The 17,445-nt window shown below is 38.1% G+C and overlaps 1 protein-coding gene across 1 annotated transcript; it reads right to left on the bottom strand.

Annotated features, from left to right (window-relative positions):
- Window positions 1-11,218: 11,218 nt before the first annotated feature.
- On the bottom strand, window positions 11,219-14,656 carry dusp1 (dual specificity phosphatase 1). Its single transcript, XM_077578156.1, has 4 exons — window positions 14,072-14,656; window positions 13,698-13,843; window positions 13,391-13,610; window positions 11,219-12,196 (listed from the first exon to the last, which is right to left on the bottom strand). The coding sequence occupies exons 1-4, from the start codon at window positions 14,478-14,480 to the stop codon at window positions 11,841-11,843; spliced, it is 1,131 nt and encodes a 376-aa protein (XP_077434282.1). The 5' UTR covers window positions 14,481-14,656; the 3' UTR covers window positions 11,219-11,840.
- Window positions 14,657-17,445: the final 2,789 nt, after the last annotated feature.

The raw sequence follows: 17,445 nt of genomic DNA, 5'->3' as shown, positions 1-17,445 counted from the left end.
ATGAGACCAAGACAAATACAATACTTTCAAAACGTTTCCAGCGTTGATGTGACCTATAACGTGTACAGCCTGATTGAAAAAAAAAAATACATACGGATACTGTGGTTGCACAAGTTTGCACACCCTCTTATGATTGGGGATGTGGCTGTGTTTCCAATAAACCAATCATATTCAAACTCATGTAAAATGGGAGTCAGCACACACCTGTCACCATTTTTAAGTGTCTCTGATAAACCCTAAATAAAGTTCAACTGTTTTAGTAGGCTTTTCCTGACCTTTTTATTGTCACATCTCACACAAGCCAGGTGTGTGCTGACCACCATTTAACAAGAGTTTGAAGTGCAGCCACAACCCTCAAGTAGAATTTGTGCAGCCACAGTTTTTTGTTTTTTATTATTATTTTTTTAGGCCATTTGGAATTCACCCGGAATAGATTGGAGAAGAAAATAAATGTTACCTATATTTTATATTTTTTTAATAATTTTAGAATACATTAATAATTTTTATTTTTTATTTTTTATTTTTATTTTTATTTTTATTTTTATTTGTATTTTTATTTTTATTTTTATTTTTATTTTTATTTTTATTTTTATTTTTATTTTTATTATTAATGTATTCAAAAAGGATTTTACAAATATAAAATATTGCTAACATTAATTTTCTTCTCCAATCTATTTCGTGTGAATTTCATATGGCCTTAAAAAAAATAAAATAATAATAATAATAAAAAATTGAAGAAAAAAAAAAACTTCTGTGGTTCCACTAATAATAATTTGGACAAAAAATACCAAAACTTGTATGTGTATATATATATATATATATATATTTTTTTTTTTTTTTTTGTACATTATTGTTATATTAGTAATTCATTCATGCATTTCCTATTGGGATATGAAGTCAAATCAAAGTAGAACAAGTAGAAAGAACTGTCTTACCATCTTCTCTGCATCTCTGCTCTTTTGCTCTGTTAGAAAAGGACAAGAGACCGATAAGCTGAAAAAGTGAAGGCTGTTTCTTCCCCATCTTGTGTCTGGTTCAAGAATTCTTCCACCAAATGCGTGAAGGCAAGTTTCCTCTGCTAGTCTGCTCATAAGAGGTGTGGATTTACTCCTGTTATTTCGCTCCAACACCAAATCCCGCCTGAAATTTGAAGGTCTGTAAACATGAGCATGTGGTCTTTGTTATCTCGATGTTCGGGCCAATGAAATCCAACCTCCGAGGTCAAGTCAGCACGTGCGTGTCAGTGTGGGTGTGTAACTGGGTGTATGTGGACCGTTAAAAAAGACATGTCGAGACTGGCTTCTGTTTTTTTGTTGGAGGCGTCGTGTGTAAATCTGTGTTCCGGTTGTGCAGGATTCAAATTGATTGTTTGCTCAAAGTAAAATAAGAAATTATGTTTACAGATATAGTACAGTATTACAAAAATATATAAGCGACATTACATAAATATATTTATATATGTATATATATATATATTTATTTATTTTTTAACTTATTTTTATTCTGATACAGTACTTATATAGTTATATAGTATATAGTTCTGCATTTATATTATAATGAATATCAGGACTGAGTACATATTCTAAAGGCAAACAAAATTGTCAAATTACAATGAAATGTGATCTGCATTGACTCTTTGAGGGTTTATTTTCCTTGTATCATTCATTTGATTTGATTGTCAGGAAATTACTGGTAGCCGCTACTATTAAAAGGTTGGCTCAGGTGACATTACCGTTAAGAGCAGCGTTACTTATTAACATTCCGGATCAACGGTCAGCAACAGTTCAAACAGATTCACACATTTGACCAACAGGCTTTCGGTTCATCAAGGCCCTTTTTATTTTCATCCGCTAACAAATGCTCAACTTGAATTTAAATGTGATGAAACTATGCAGTTCATGTGATTCACCATCGTGACGCTCGCTCATTAAAAAATAAAAAAATAAAAAAACATCAACTTGAACGCAGCCCTTCATAGCGAAAGGAACTACACTTGATTAGATGTCTTTTGTAGTACCAAGACTGACCTGTGAGAGGCAGTGTGTTGATATATAATACATGTGATAGATAGATAGATAGATAGATGGATAGATAGATAGATAGATGGATAGATAGATAGATAGATAGATAGATAGATAGATAGATAGATAGATAGATAGATAGATAGATAGATGATATGAATGGATGATACTGTAGGAGCTTTGTACTGTTGCAATGCAGCACACCCTCCAGGAGATGGCGCTCACAACCAAACAAACATTGCGTGTGAATGCCAGCGTGCGTGTGCGCGAGTGTGTGTGCTCTACAATCATCATCATGTTGCCATCTGACATAACCACTCACCTGACTCATTTGTCACATTAGTCACCTGCACAACTCGTTTTTGGGGAAATCTGTATCCAACCAGCACCTTTTCCAGTTAATAGTCAAAAGTGCTTGACGATGTTTCTCTCACGTAACAAGTTTGATTGGAAGAACAGAAAGATGATTCATTAAAAAAAATCATGTCATATCATAGCAGATGAGATACCACGCAAGTCAAATATTTTGCATCTTTTTTTTTGTGGACCTTGAAAGCATTCTAAATCATTTGAAATGTGTAACAGGAAATCAACACGAGTATCTCCATTTGTAAAGTAAAAAAAACACACACAAGTTAAAAATAGTAGGAAGAAGACCCATTAGAATCCCTTGTTTCTGCATAAATGATCATAAAATGATATGAAAACACATTTGTTTGTTTACTAATAGTTCAAAGGCACTGTACTGTGCAACTCAAGTCAGACGAGCTTACCCCGACACCATTTGTGACCTCAATTTGAATTGTCATTAACTGGGAAAAAGTGAATTTTTCACAGAAATAAAATACAAACATAGATAAATAGAAAATAGAGGACACATAGCATTACATGGTGCTCAAAGTGCTTTATCACCCATTTAACTCATTCACTGCCGTTGACGACTATAGACGTCAAAAATTCATTTTAACTATTTCTATTAGTTTATAATTTTTTCCCACTTTTGGTAACAAGAGTATCGAAACCTAAAAAAAAATGTACATTTAGAACAGATATAAAATTTGTGATTAATCGTGAGTTAACTAGTGAAGTCATACGCTTAATTACAATTACAAATTTTAATCGCCTGACACCCCAAATTTTTAATAATGTTTTCTTTTCTTTTTCATTCATTCACTGCCATTGACGGCTATAGACGTCAAAAATTCATTTGAACTATTTCTATTAGTTTATAATTTTTTCCCACTTTTGTTAACAAGAGTATGAAAACCTAAAAAAAAATATTGTACATTTAGAACAGATATAAAATGTGTGTTTAATCGTGAGTTAACTCGTGAAGTCATACGCTTAATTACAATTACAAATTTTAATCGCCTGACACCCCAAATTTTTAATAATGTTTTCTTTTCTTTTTTATTCATTCACTGCCATTGACGGCTATACACGTCAAAAATTCATTTGAACTATTTCTATTAGTTTAAAAAAAAAAATCACTTTTGTTAACATGAGTATGAAAACATAGAATTTTTTTATTGTACATTTAGAACAGATATAAAATTTGTCATTAATTGTGAGTTAACTAGTGAAGTCTTACGATTAATTACAATTAAAAAAATGTATTGCCTGTCGCCCCTAATTTTTTAATAATCTTTTTTTTTTTATGAATTTATTGCAGTGAATGACTTAACTCATTCACTGCCATTGACGGCTATAGACGTCAAAAATTTATTTGAACTATTTCTATTAGTTTAACATTTTTTTCCACTTTTGATAACAAGAGTATGAAAACCTAGGAAAAAAATATTGTAAATTTAGAACAGATTAATCGTTAGTTAACTAGTGAAGTCATGTGATTAATTACAATTAAAAAATGTAATCGCCTGACGCGCCTAATTAAAAAAAAATAAAAAATAAGGGGTATTTTATCATAATTAACCGCATGCTAATTTTATATCTGTTATAAATGTACAATAAAAAAACTTCTAGGTTTTCATAAAAAAAATTTATGAAATGAAAAAAAAAATTTAAACTAATACAAATACTTCACATGAATTTTCGACGTCTATAGTCGTCAATGGCAGTGAATGAGTTAAAGGTATGGTGCTACTCTGAAATTACCGAAAAGGTCAGTGGTCCACAGGGTGTTATTATTTTTGTAAAAGCTGTCATCAATGATTCAAGGAAGAATACATTTAACAGATGAACTCTCTTTGCTATCTGAATACAATCACTGAATTCTTTTGTTGATTTAAAGTCAACATTTCAGATGTGTCGTCAAAACACGAGACAAAATTGTTGTCGCCTGTAGCCTGTGATGTACATTTGCTCCCCTACGTATGCTTTTCGACGCCCGTGACATCACAGTGAGCGCAGAATACGCCAGGAGCTTCCGCACATTCCTCGAATGCCCCACACAGGATCCGACTGCTGCTTGTGAACACACCCCCTCGGCCTGCGGCCAGTGGAAAAATACAGGCTTGTCTTCAGGGTCGCAGGGGCAAACAAGGCTCTCGGTGGGGTCTACGACTGTTTGGCCGCTTGCGGAATATCTACTGGGTTCTGATTGATGTCATTGTTTTGCCATTTTGGTGCCCTGGCGTGAGTCATAGCAGAACTGCACAACTTCAAACATTTATATACAATGGCGGAGTTGATGAATAGTGGAACAATCTGTGTGTTTAAAGAGCTGACATAGTGTCTCTTCTTGCATTACACTTTTGTAAACATAAGTCAATGACAACACGTAATGTTGTGACGTTCTGCCGGGGCTGTTCATGTGTCGGGCTATCGGGTTAAAAAATCTGGCCTTATCTCGACCCTTGTCACGCAACTGCAGCTTGTCTGCTTTCGTTTGCTTTGGAATATTGCAAAAAGAACGCTTTTATCGTCGGTGGCGAAAGACGTCAGGAAATGCCCTATCTTTAACACACGTAGGCTGCAGCGATGCGCCGCGCGCGTGCGACTGTATCTCAAGGTTGACGGTTCAAGGTTTCTCTGCAGTTGTCTCCCTTAGAAGCAAGGGATTGCTTGTATTCATCGTACGTCAATGTCACGTTTAATATACATTACAGGAATGCAAAAGCTTGACATCCAGCAGCACTTCATCCTATCGGTTGCTCTTGTTGTACTGTATTTCCATAGTAGCACCTCGTATCTTGGGCTAGCGCTGAGCTATTATGGGAAAAAAAAAGCTAATCATTTTTATTCATTGGCTTCAAAACTTAGCATTTCTTCACCTACCAAAACGCTAACTAGGACTTAAAAGAACAACCAATAAAACATTTTTTTAGTAGAATAAAAATACATTAAAATAATAACAATAAATGAAAAAAGTGACGCACAAATTATGATTATGAACTCATTTACTCTTTAGGCATGAAAAAAATAATAATCACCTTAATAATTTTTTTTAAACATACATTTTTCAAGGAGTTGGTGACATGTCCACTAGAGTGGACAATGTGCATTTGAGCAACTGATGAAATACGTTTGTAAGAAAAGAATAAATAACAAATATATCACATATTTTTAACATATTTCAAAACTACTACATATAATTTAAACACATTTACCCAAATAAAAACTTTTTATGAAGCACTAAAATATTGCTATAATAAAATGTTTATGATGATTTAAAGCAAAAGCAAAAACAAAACTGCAGGTGAAATATTTTCAAAAGCAACAAAGTTACAGCAACACTAATTTGTAGTCACAAAACAGCTAATGATGTCCAAAGTCCAATTTAGTGGACTCATGATCAATCGCCATTTCCTCAAATTACAAAATAAATACTTGGATATTTTAACAATTATATTATACTCCTTAGTTTTTGCTTGATGTCCAAATATTTTTTTTTCTTACAAGGGCCTCCTGGAAAAGAATAGAATTCCTTCCTTACACGTCACATCTGAACTTCTGTCATCAATCTTGTTGTAGGTCTTCTTTTTTTTTTTTTTGCACTTACAAACGTTGACCACTGGATGGCAGTGTATGTCAAGACTACACCAGTGTCCACTGGAGTGGCTAATGTCCAACTACGGAAAAAAGATTCATTTATATAGGAGAAAACAACGTTTTAATAGCTGTCCACTGTAGTAACCACTATCCATTCCTATTTATTTATTTATTTAGTCTAGCTAACGTTCATGTGCTATTCAAACGTAAATAACTACTCACTAGTTGCTCATTACTTGAGTAGTTTTTCCACTAAATATGTACTTAATGTAATTCATTTGGAAGCCTTTTTTTTTTTTACTTGTACTTGAGTCATATTTTCTAACGTGACCTCTGAATATAGAATAGATAATTACTTTCAAGGGAGCTATTAATGTATAGGATACTTTTTTTTTTTTTTTTGTAGGGCGTGTGTTTGCGTGTGTGTTTATGTGCACATATGGTGGCGGTTTCAACGAGCAGGAGGCCTTCCTGTCCCAGCTGTAATCTTCTTACAGATTTACTGCAGGTGAGTATTTTGCCATGACATCAATGTGTGGACTAAATCTTCTTGGTCCAGATATCCCGTGTGTGTCCTTACATCGGCGTACGAGAGATGTAATCCAGTTTTAAGGTCCGGTGAGGTCAGCAAATTGGATGTTATCATGATCAATGGCAATTCTTAAGCAGAAAACTAATGGGAACCTTCTATTTGGCTATCCGTTTATATGACAACATTTTACCAGCTGAATGGCTTCAATGATGAGTTGAGTCTTATATTTTAGCAGTTACATTGTTTTAAACAATAGACATAGTTACCACAATCATTGAGTTTATTCGTTGATTGACTTAGATTAATGGCAAATGTGTTCTTTTGGCAGCCAAATAGCATGCTATAGCGCTAACGTTAGCAAGCAGGTTAGCCTTTATGTTTTGCTAAATTACTGTCCCTATGTGACATTTCTTTTACACTTACACAGGGACAAAAGCGTATTGCTAGCTAAGTATTAGTGTGCCATGTGTATTCTACCATTGTTTCTATGTAAACAGGTAGTGTTTTGACAACAGCATCTCTACTGAAATTTCTCAACAGCTTCCTGTTGGGCCACAGCGGAATTAGAGCTGTCCTCAGAGGGACGATATTATAAGTAATCATAATTACATATTGGCACCTGCCTATTATAATGATTCTTTTTATTTCATGTATATCTTGTTTGCGTCCGTCACTAACAAATCTTTTTAGAATCGATTATGCCATTGATTATTCATACTTTATTCCATTACTCGTGGGTTTGCCAAATTTGTTGTAATTGAACACTATTTTTTATGTAAGTCTGGTGTCATGCTGCTCCGATGGCAGTGGACGTGAGGACTATACTCAAGGATCCAGCTGTAACTTTATTTGTCACTCACATTTGTCACAATAATCACATCACTTTACACTTACACTCAATCGCTGCCTAGCGATGGTGATGAATCAAGCAATGCTAAGCTAGGTTAGCCGGAGAAGCTTTAACATGCTCCAAAACAAGTTTCAATTCAATTCAATAAATTTTTATTTTTTTTTTAATTGTTCTTTAACTCTTTGACTGCCAAAAACGTTAAATAACGTTTAGTAAAATCCTATGGAGGAGTGCCAAAGACGTTAAAATGCGTTTTTTTTTTTTTCAAAACAGAGGTGAAACTAACCATTTTCTATTGTTGATTACTGAAAAACGAAATAAGGTAGAAACAAACTTTTTTTTCTGATGAAAGATGAGAGTCCAATCTTTCATTTGGTAGTATGTGTGTTTCCATAGTCCAAACACATAATTTTCTGTGGACCTTGAAAGATCAGTCAAAAATGCTTAAATCGGCTGGCACCCACGGCATCCCTTTTCTGAAAACGTCTGGCAGTCAAAGAGTTAAAAGAAAAAAGAAATGAAAGGGGACAGAAAGAAGTAAAACTTGTGATATCTGCCCCTAATCAACACCCCCAAAAAATTATCAACACAAAATAAATGACAGCAAACAGTCGAGACGCTTTCAAAGTAACAAATAAACAAAAATAATTCAATAACATGAACTTGTGCTAAATATATTTTGCCAGTAATTGTGCTTTTATACATTTTTTGAATATACATTTTTAAATTTGCATGTTAATTGGTCACATTTTTATTTGAAAGTTTTTAGTTGTATGAATATTGTCATGGTGCGGTCTCTGTATCCACAACCGAAAACGACACGAACAGCACGTTTCTGTAAAAGAAAGATGGGTTCAACTTGGTTTAACTGGTCACAACAATTTAGTGGAAGACAATTTGCTCCTTTAACGTCTTTATTACCTTAATTTAAAATAATTGAATGACTAAATCATCACTCCACAGTTTTCTGAAATGTTGAATATCGTGTTCAGTTGACCATGTAGTCGTAGTCATACATAAAGATTAAATAACACCTTTTTGAGTTTTCGAGCTTATTTCATTTTCCTACATGACTTTGTAAATACCGAAGTAGCAATAATGTACCGTGTGAATGCTACAGAGGGACACATCTACCTTCCCGCCGCTCGTGTTTCTGAGATCCACGAAAGTTAATAAAGTTTAAAAGTCAATGTATCACAGAAGAGCAACAAATTAACTTGAAGTCAGTCTGTCTGTTTCCATGTCTCTTTAAATTGTAACGAGGAGGCTCTGATGGCCAGTTATTAAAAAACAATTTAGTTTGCCTTGAACAGAATCTAAAGAACCCTTTTCCAAATAGAATTTAGTATATTTGCAAGCTAGGGCGACTGAACTTTAATCGGCCAACTTTAAGTTTTACAGGCGATACTGGAATGAAACGAAGTGGCCGGATCAAATGTGTTTTTCATTTTGTTTTGGATAAAAAGATCTCTTCCTATATGGTACACATAAAACGGAATGATTTGAATGACTTCATGTTAAATTCTCATGAGAACATGATGATCTGAACCATCCCATCTCATATAAAAAAAAAACCTCCAGGCCATGTGTCACATTCACATGACATCACCGAGCAACAACAACGTGACTAATTTCCTGTGGTGAATATTATTGCCTTGCAAATTATGTCATGTGATTTGTTTCACCATGACTTTATAGTGCATAAACTGCTCTATTGATTTAAAAATAAAAAATAAAGTATTTGATACATTAGCTCACTTCCTGCCATGGCCGGGAGGTCTGACAAATTTCAAAACACTTCTTTTGCATGGCGTTAATTAAAACGACTCTGAAGTCAGAGTTCTGTCGCTAAATGAAACAAACAAATGTCATAACAGTGTCTGACTGAAAAGGCAACCCAAGGGAGACGCGTAAGAAACAAAGCATAGTTTGCGTCTTGATGTGACTGTCCGGATTTGCACCCGTGTCCTACCTCACGTTGACAGACACTTTCCCAGCCCACATGGACAGCAATGCTTTAATCTCTCAATTTGACTATTGACAGAGGCTTTTTTTTTTTTTACTCTCCGAGTGACTTTCACACGCATACAGACAAACAAATGCGCAGGAAGTTCAAGGGACACAAAAGGCGGGTGGGCTGGCGGGCGTTGTGGGGGGGGGTTGCGCATATGTCGCCTATGTCTGAGGCAATTGGTGAGGTCATGGATGAGTGTTTCCCACAGACGCGTCAACACTACTGATGCTCTGTCTCAAAGGCTGTTTACATGGCAGCGTTTAGGGCCTGTTTACATAAGATTGTTTTAAGAATAAAAACGTTTCTCATATCTTGTTTACAAAAAAAAAAAGTGCTACTGTGAAGAGTAATAATGTGCATTTCCCATCGATTTATTCATTCATAAGAAAAGGAACACAGGACAACAAATCCTGCTCTTTTTATTCATCTCACGGGGGCGGCCATTTTGTCATTTGGGCTCAGCTTGCGAACGTCACACGGTGAGCCTTGATGGCCATGACCTGAGCCCTTTGACAGTGTGATGTCATTTTCAGTCAACAGCAAGTGCCAAAATAGCCGCCCCCCATGAGAAGGATAAAAACGGCTGGATTTCTTCTTCTTTTCTTTTAATTCATGTTCCACCCTCACAGTATTAATCAGAATGCTCTAGTGGGGGCGCATGGAAAATATTTTTGTAAAGAAAGCGTTTAACTTGACTTCCCCGACAACGCGTAATATGCAGGCCTACGTATGTTTTGATTCATATGATCGAAGTTGACCCTGTTGGATCCGTCTCAGGCACCAATGTGTGCAGATGGCCATTTTGTTCTTTAACGCCTTTAACCACTTTTTTCTCACAGTCCACAAGAAGTCGCAGCCAATGTTGTGGCTAATTTGCAAACCAAACATATTGCTTTCCCTTTCAGAGGCACCTCCATAAAAATGCCCCCCCCCCACCCCCACCCACCCGCTCCCAACTAAACACCCCCTCTACCGCCATTGGCATGTGAGAGCGGCGCACGACTGAGCCCTGAATGCTCTTTAGTGGTCACACTTTTCCCAAACGCCTTGCAGCTGCTCCTATTGTGGGCCCCGTAGGGTGGGCTCCTTCGCCAATTCTTTGGGCCTCCTGTCGTTGTCCGGGCCTTCACACTGATTCAAACAGAGGGCGTGCGACCCCCGACAATGGAGGACGACATGACATCATACGTTTTTCTGTGGGTAGAAAAAAAAAAATCTAATGATAGGATTCCATTGCATGAACAGAGAAGCAGTTGTTTTATATATATATATATATATATATATATATATATATATATATATATATATTAGTGCTTTCAAGCGATTACAATATTTTAACTATATCGCACAGTTTTCCGTGATCAATCGTATTTGTGTGCTTCAACTACTTTCTACCAAACTTGTAACAAAAATGTATATCTGTATTTTGCTCTTTGATCATACGTCACGTCCAAGTAATATGCACTCTAACAACAGTTGGGTCAAAAATAACTCAACTATAGGTCAAAAATGGACCGATCTTCTACTTGGGTCTATTTGACCCAACTTTGAGTCAAGAAATGGGTCTTTTAGTATAAAACAACTCATAAATATTGGTTAGATCCTTTATTTGAATTTTTTTTTTGTCATTTTGTATAAAACAACCCAGAAAGTTGGGTCAAATTGTCCCATAAAGTGGATCGGTCCATTTTTTAATTTAGCTTTGGAAAGTGTGAGCTTTTATTTTAGTCCGTTTGTCCATCTTTGCGCTGACGACTCTAAGCTGAGCTGCACACTGTATTTTTTTGAATTGTGTCCGTCGTTTTTGGATTATGCATTAAGTATAAACAACACAAAGAAAAGGGTCACTATTAAATGTACAAAGTCATATCGCATTTATTCAGTGGTATAAAAACATTGAAATGAACATATGCAAAAATAGATATATTACTTTAGTTCAATAAATATGTCACATAGCAATCATTGCAGACTAGCCGCCCACCGCGGGGCTTGCAGTACACAGTACAGAAACATGAGGTATTTAATGGTCACTTTTCCCGTCACGTCAGGATCGTCACATCGAGCAAAAGGCAGACATTTGCATTCAAATTGGCCTCTTCTGCCGCACACACAATAAACAGCGGGGATACATTCATTGTTCTTCAAAAATGAAGCAGTAACTTGTCAGCATCGGTTCATAATTGGATCCCGTAACTAGGAAGCAAAATAGAGATATTTGGGAGGTCAACATTCCTGAGACTGCTGTTAGACCTCTGATTTGTTATTCATACATGATGATGATTATCAAAAGCATTTGCCTTCATGTAGCAGAATCCTTTCCACATACAGCCTCACTGAGCTGTTACGCGTCAATACTGATTTGTTGGTAGCTGCCACGTCTCCCCTTGGAGTCAAATGCACATTTCGTGCAGTGATACCAGCACCGCGGTTTTAAGAGTCGTTGAAGTCCGCACGCTAACATCCCATGATGCATCAGCAGCTGGGAGAGGTAGTGATGGGACTGTGGAGGAAGGAGAGCTGACTGGCCGACGAGTGCACCGGGATGGACACCGGGAAGTTGAAAACGGTGCCGCCGTTGCCGATAGCCGGGCTGCCGGCCTCCGACGAGCAGGTGGAGGAGGCGAGCACTTGCGACTCGAACTGGAGCAGCTGCCCCATGAAGCTGAAGTTGGGCGAGATGATGCTGCGGCGCTGCTTGACGAACTCGAAGGCCTCGTCCAGTTTGACGCGGTTGGTGCGCATGAGGTAGGCGAGGCAGATGGTGGCCGACCGGGAGATGCCCGCCTGGCAGTGGACGAACACGCGGCCGCTGTTATTTCGAACTGAATCTGCAGAGAGAGAAAAGGTGGCAATTTAAATTTAACATCCCATTAAGACACAGGAGCGCGGTTAATGGGCCAGCGGCACTAAAAAACAGTTGTGTCAAAAATTGGACGAATTTGACCCAAATTGGGTTGTTTTTGTCCCAGGAGTTTAAAGAGTGTACACACACAAAAACAGTTGGGTCAGAAATAACTCAAACTGGGTCAAAAAAGGGACCACCCCAACTTTTTGGGTTATTCAATTGATTGAAAAAGTTGGGTCAAATAAATAGCCCACAAACAACTCCCAAAAATTTGGTGGCTTGAGTTGTGGATTTAATTTGACCTAACAGTTTGGGTTAAATAGCTCAAAAAGTTGGTTGGGATCATTTTTCAACTAACCCCAAAATTGGATGAAATTAATAACCCACAAATAACTCCCCAAAAAATTCGGTTGCTTTGTTGGTCATTTAATTTGACCCAACTTTTTGGGTTGGCCAAATTTTGACCCAATTTAATTGGATTATTTAATTAACCCAAAAAGTGGGTCAAGTTACTAACCCACAAAGCAACCCAAAAAATTGGGTTGCTCTTTCCATCTATCTATTTCCAGAACCGCTTACTCCTCACAAGGGGTGGGTTGCTTTTTGATTTATTCAATAAATTTTTAATTATAATTAAATAACCCACAAAGCAGCCCTATTTTTGGGTTGTTTTGTGGGTTAATTATTTGGCCCAACTTTTTGGGTTAAATAACTCAAAAAGTTGGGTTGGTCCATTCTTGGCCCAATTTGGGTTATTTTTGCCCAACTGTTTTCAGAGTGGGGGTGTATGCCTGTGGGGGTTATGCCTAAAGGGGGGGGTGGGCCGTGTACACAAAGAAAGGGAACAACCCCCCCAAAGCGGGCTTATTGATCTGGGAGGAAGGCCGCCAGTGAGCGAGGAGAAGTCGCCTTTTGTGAGGACACAACAAAAGGACGGCGCGGCGCCACGGCCTGGCAACTTATTTAAAAAGCCTGGATGTGTTTGGATGGGGACGTAGGGGGGCTTTTCTACAATTGAGGGGTGATGATGTAACCAAGGGGGCCATTGCTGAGCCAGCTGGTCACTTTTTGGAGGGAACTTTTTCAAATTTAAATCCACGAGTGAAGGGGGTTGTTAGATTTTTTTTGTCCACTCACTTTGCTCTTAACCGAAAAGCAGTGTCAAAAAAATACGTACCGATAAACTCAATGGCTTCGTTGAACCAGGAGCTGATATCCGCTTTGTGGTTGTCCTCCACCGGGATGCTCTTGTACAAAAAGGAGTCCTCAAAATGGTTGGGGCAGTTGGCGGAGACGTTAATCAGGGCGGTGATCCCCAGCATGTCTAGCATGTCTTTTCGGGACGCATGGTAAGCGCTACCCAGGTACAGGAAGGGCAAGATCTCCACAGGACCTCCCTAGGAAGAGGACATGTGGACACAGTCAGTCATGGGAGGGGAAAAGTACATTTTTGATGTGATCGTGTCGAAATAAAAGACACAAACCTGATCGTAAAGGGGGGTGTTGCATGGACTGCAGCTCGGATCTGCGCTTCCTGGATGGTTGGAGCTGAGAGGTAAACTGAGCCCCTGGGAGGGAGAAGGCTTGGTGCACATGTCTGGATATTCTTTGGAAAACGCGTCAAATCCACCTGAGGACCAAAATAATAATAAAAAAAAATACATAAGAGCGAGTTGTAAACTCATAACCAAAAAAGGGAACAAATGCTTTGTAACAGAGAGGCCAGAGTCTATTCCTGAATTGTTTACAGCAGCACCAGCTGGTACTGTGACAGCTGAAAACCGCATTTGTTGCCACACACACAAACACAACAAATGCTTGCGAGACACTTTTTTTTTTTCTTCTTTTCCTTTTTTACCTTTCAGGATGAAGACACTTGCGCCGCACGGGTCCCGGCAGAGGGCTGCCACAGCCAGCATCAAAGTCCCGTCTTTCTTGGCTTGGCTCAAATCGCAACTGTGATCGTCCAGAAGCACCACCGACTGGTACTCGCCCGACAGGAGCCGGCTCCGGGTGTCCTCGTTGGGGACAATATGTTCGAGTCCCAGGCCGCCCCTGGCGCGTCTTCGCACGATGGTGCTGAAGCGGACGTTGGTGGAGGCCGCGATGTGGGAGCCGTTGAAGGACAGGAACGAGCGGCAGTCCAGCACCAGGCAACCCGGAGCGTCGGCCTCCAACAGGGCACGGAGGGACGCACAGTCGATGGCGGGCACTTGCATTATGACCATAGTAGGGCGACGGGAAAGGAAAGTTAGATCCAAATACATATAGCTTGAAGCTTGAGGCTGGTTGAAGTTGTTCCGATTAAAACAAACAAACAAAAAAATCTTCAGACGACACACACACAAAAAAAGTAACTTCTGGAGTGTATCCGCTGCTTGTTCTTCCCTCCTGATGTGACTGTAACAGTAGTTTGCAGCGGAGTGACTGGAGGTCGAGTTGAAGCACTTTCTTTATATACGACCGCAGCTTGTGAATGAGAGGCCACTGACGTCACGAGTCCGCCCTAATTGGCGTCCTGCCAGACTGTAATGACGTCAAAGGCACGCGTCCGCCCGCAGCGAGTGAACCACACACGGGCGCGCGCGTTCAGGACATTTTGGTCCAGGCACGCACACGTCGTCCGCGTCCGCTTTCATTTCTCTCTCTCTCGGTGCGGGCACGTACAACGCGAAGGGGGCGAAATCGTTTTTACGTGGTCACCAGAGTTAGTAAAAGTACTGTAACTGTAAAATAATGATGATGATGATGATAATAATAATAATAATAATTGATCTACTCTGGTAAAAGTAGTACTGATTTGACTACTTTACTAAAGTTTTTTTTAAGTACAAAAGTAAATTATTTTCTACAGTCAATTATATAGGTTACAATAAAATAAAATAAATAATATATATATATATATATATATATATATATATATATATTTTTTTTTTTTTTTTTTTTTTTTTTTTTACGTCCCACCACTGGTGTTGACTCCCCTAAGCAGTTAGTCATTTTAATTACACGTTGGTGACATCATGTCATGAAAACACTCATTCTTAGTGACTTGACAAGAATAACCATTGGCGAATGAATAAATATTTTGTCTGATGTTAGTTTAAGCCAACTATTACATTTACATATTCATATTTGTGTTTTACATTTGAGATTGTCCCTCTGCACCATATTGATTTAAGGTAAGTAGTATTTGCTTACTGAGATCATTGGTTTTGCATAAAGAGTAAGAGTGTAAACAACTGTATTTAAGCGTTACTATCTGTACAAATTTTCCATGATGTTAGTATATAACTCAATTTCTGTTTTGCCTCTTGACCTGAGAGTTGACAAATAAGAAAATAATATGTAAATATGTGGCACGGGGGCCCATAAACATTTATTCTTTGTTTTTATTAGTCGGAGGTACATAATGTTCAATGCCCCGAGAGTGAAGGCAAACCATAAAAGTTAATCACTGTATAGAAATCTCAAGTCCAGTAAATTTCCACATGCTGAGTACCAAAACACGGACGACGGGTCTTCCAGGAAGACAACGGCACATGGAGATCTTTTTGACCTGTCAGCTGTGACCTAATTGAAATAACCAAATGTCATTTTGTTGTCATTAACTTATTCTTTTTTTTTTCTCATGACAGTCACTCGGAAAACCCTTTTCATTCGATGCCTTGATGAATCATAATGAGTCCTGCTGTCTCATGATAAGGAAGCAGGAGTGTCATTGTTGACAACAGGCGGAGGGCGTGTTAGACTCTTTTGTGACTTGGGGCTGCACGAGGTAAACGCCAGAGTGTATGTTGTTATTGCTATACATTAACTCTCCTCCAGCATGCTTTTTGAGTTTCAACTCAACATGTCTCACCTGTTGTAAATCTCTAAATCCACTGATTTGCATAGTCTTATCTTGTACTGTATGAATGAGTGCCAACTTATCTAATCTTTTCAAAAGATTTGCTTCAATATGGGCTATGACGTCATTCTCACATGAGAGAAACCTGAGTAGCACTATCAACCCTCCCAATCCACATGCGTGCCATTATGACCCTGGGTTTTACCTCAGTAAAATAAATAATGGATGTGTCCTGTGAGAAATGGGGTGAGGGGTGGATAGGAAACCAAAAGGGCAGAAACGTAACTAATCACAACAGAGTGCAAAAACTCTCCAGCCGGTTTAACCTAACGCTCCTGTGAGATGAGTCAACAGCAAACCAAAAGCAACAGAGTAGGAATGTTACACACTTTCCAGGGGAGGAGGGGCTGGAGACAGGCTGTATCCAAACATTTTGTCCTAAATGAATGAATGTGTCCCGCCAACTCATGATGAGTGCGGTAAGCAAGAGAATTTCACCCTTTATATTTGACCAGCAAACAAGGTCAACTGTAAAAGTAAAAGAAAGTTAAATTTGTATGTCTATGCAGAATATTCTCATATAATCAATTATAATACAATAAACCAAACTAGCTTAGACCATGGCCTGAGAACAGAGCTGATGCGTCAAATCCCATCAACTACAGTCTGTAATGTAAGTCTTCTTCCAGAAAGGGAAGTGAAACAGATGGCAGCCGCATTTTGCTGTCATTTGTTGTCATCCTTACGCGTTTACTGTCATTGTCACTACAGGCAACCCCAGAGCAATCACGGGAAAACACACAGCCTATATCCAACAACTGACATGGTTTTTGACCGGAATGTGCTCAGTTTCCTAAACTAAGCTAGAAAAAACGAGAGAGAGATGACACATTTCGCCAATGTATATCATCATGAGGGAACTTTGTGAAAAAATGTACAGCTGCATGTCAGCATTGTTTTACAAAAGTCAACAATGATAATGTGAGTAGGATTCAATGTTTGCTTTGATACGCAATTCCAGTTAAAATGTGTCATATCAAATTTTTCCCATACCTTTTTACAGAAACACAAACAATTCTGAGTCATCATTTCTTGCCTAAATTGGCCAACATGACCAATTTTACCCAAGAAAAATCTCATGAGTCACGTCACATAATTAAACAAAGATGTTGCAAAAGTCTCTAATCTCTTCTCGATTATTCATAAATTTACAATTATTTCCTGTAAAAAAAAATAAATCTGGGCCTGTTTGATTAAGGAACACAAGGTGATAATATTCACAGGAAGACACGAATGATTATCTTGTATAAATGGCAAACAGTGACAATACAGATTTATTCTGTTATTGTCAAACAGTCCCACGTGATTTCTATCTATCTATCTAT

This window comes from Vanacampus margaritifer, chromosome 10 (assembly GCF_051991255.1).
Source record: "Vanacampus margaritifer isolate UIUO_Vmar chromosome 10, RoL_Vmar_1.0, whole genome shotgun sequence".
Classification (NCBI taxonomy): Eukaryota; Metazoa; Chordata; class Actinopteri; order Syngnathiformes; family Syngnathidae; genus Vanacampus; species Vanacampus margaritifer.
The sequence above is the reverse complement of the archived record's forward strand: the minus strand, read 5'-3'. Positions and strand labels throughout refer to the sequence as shown.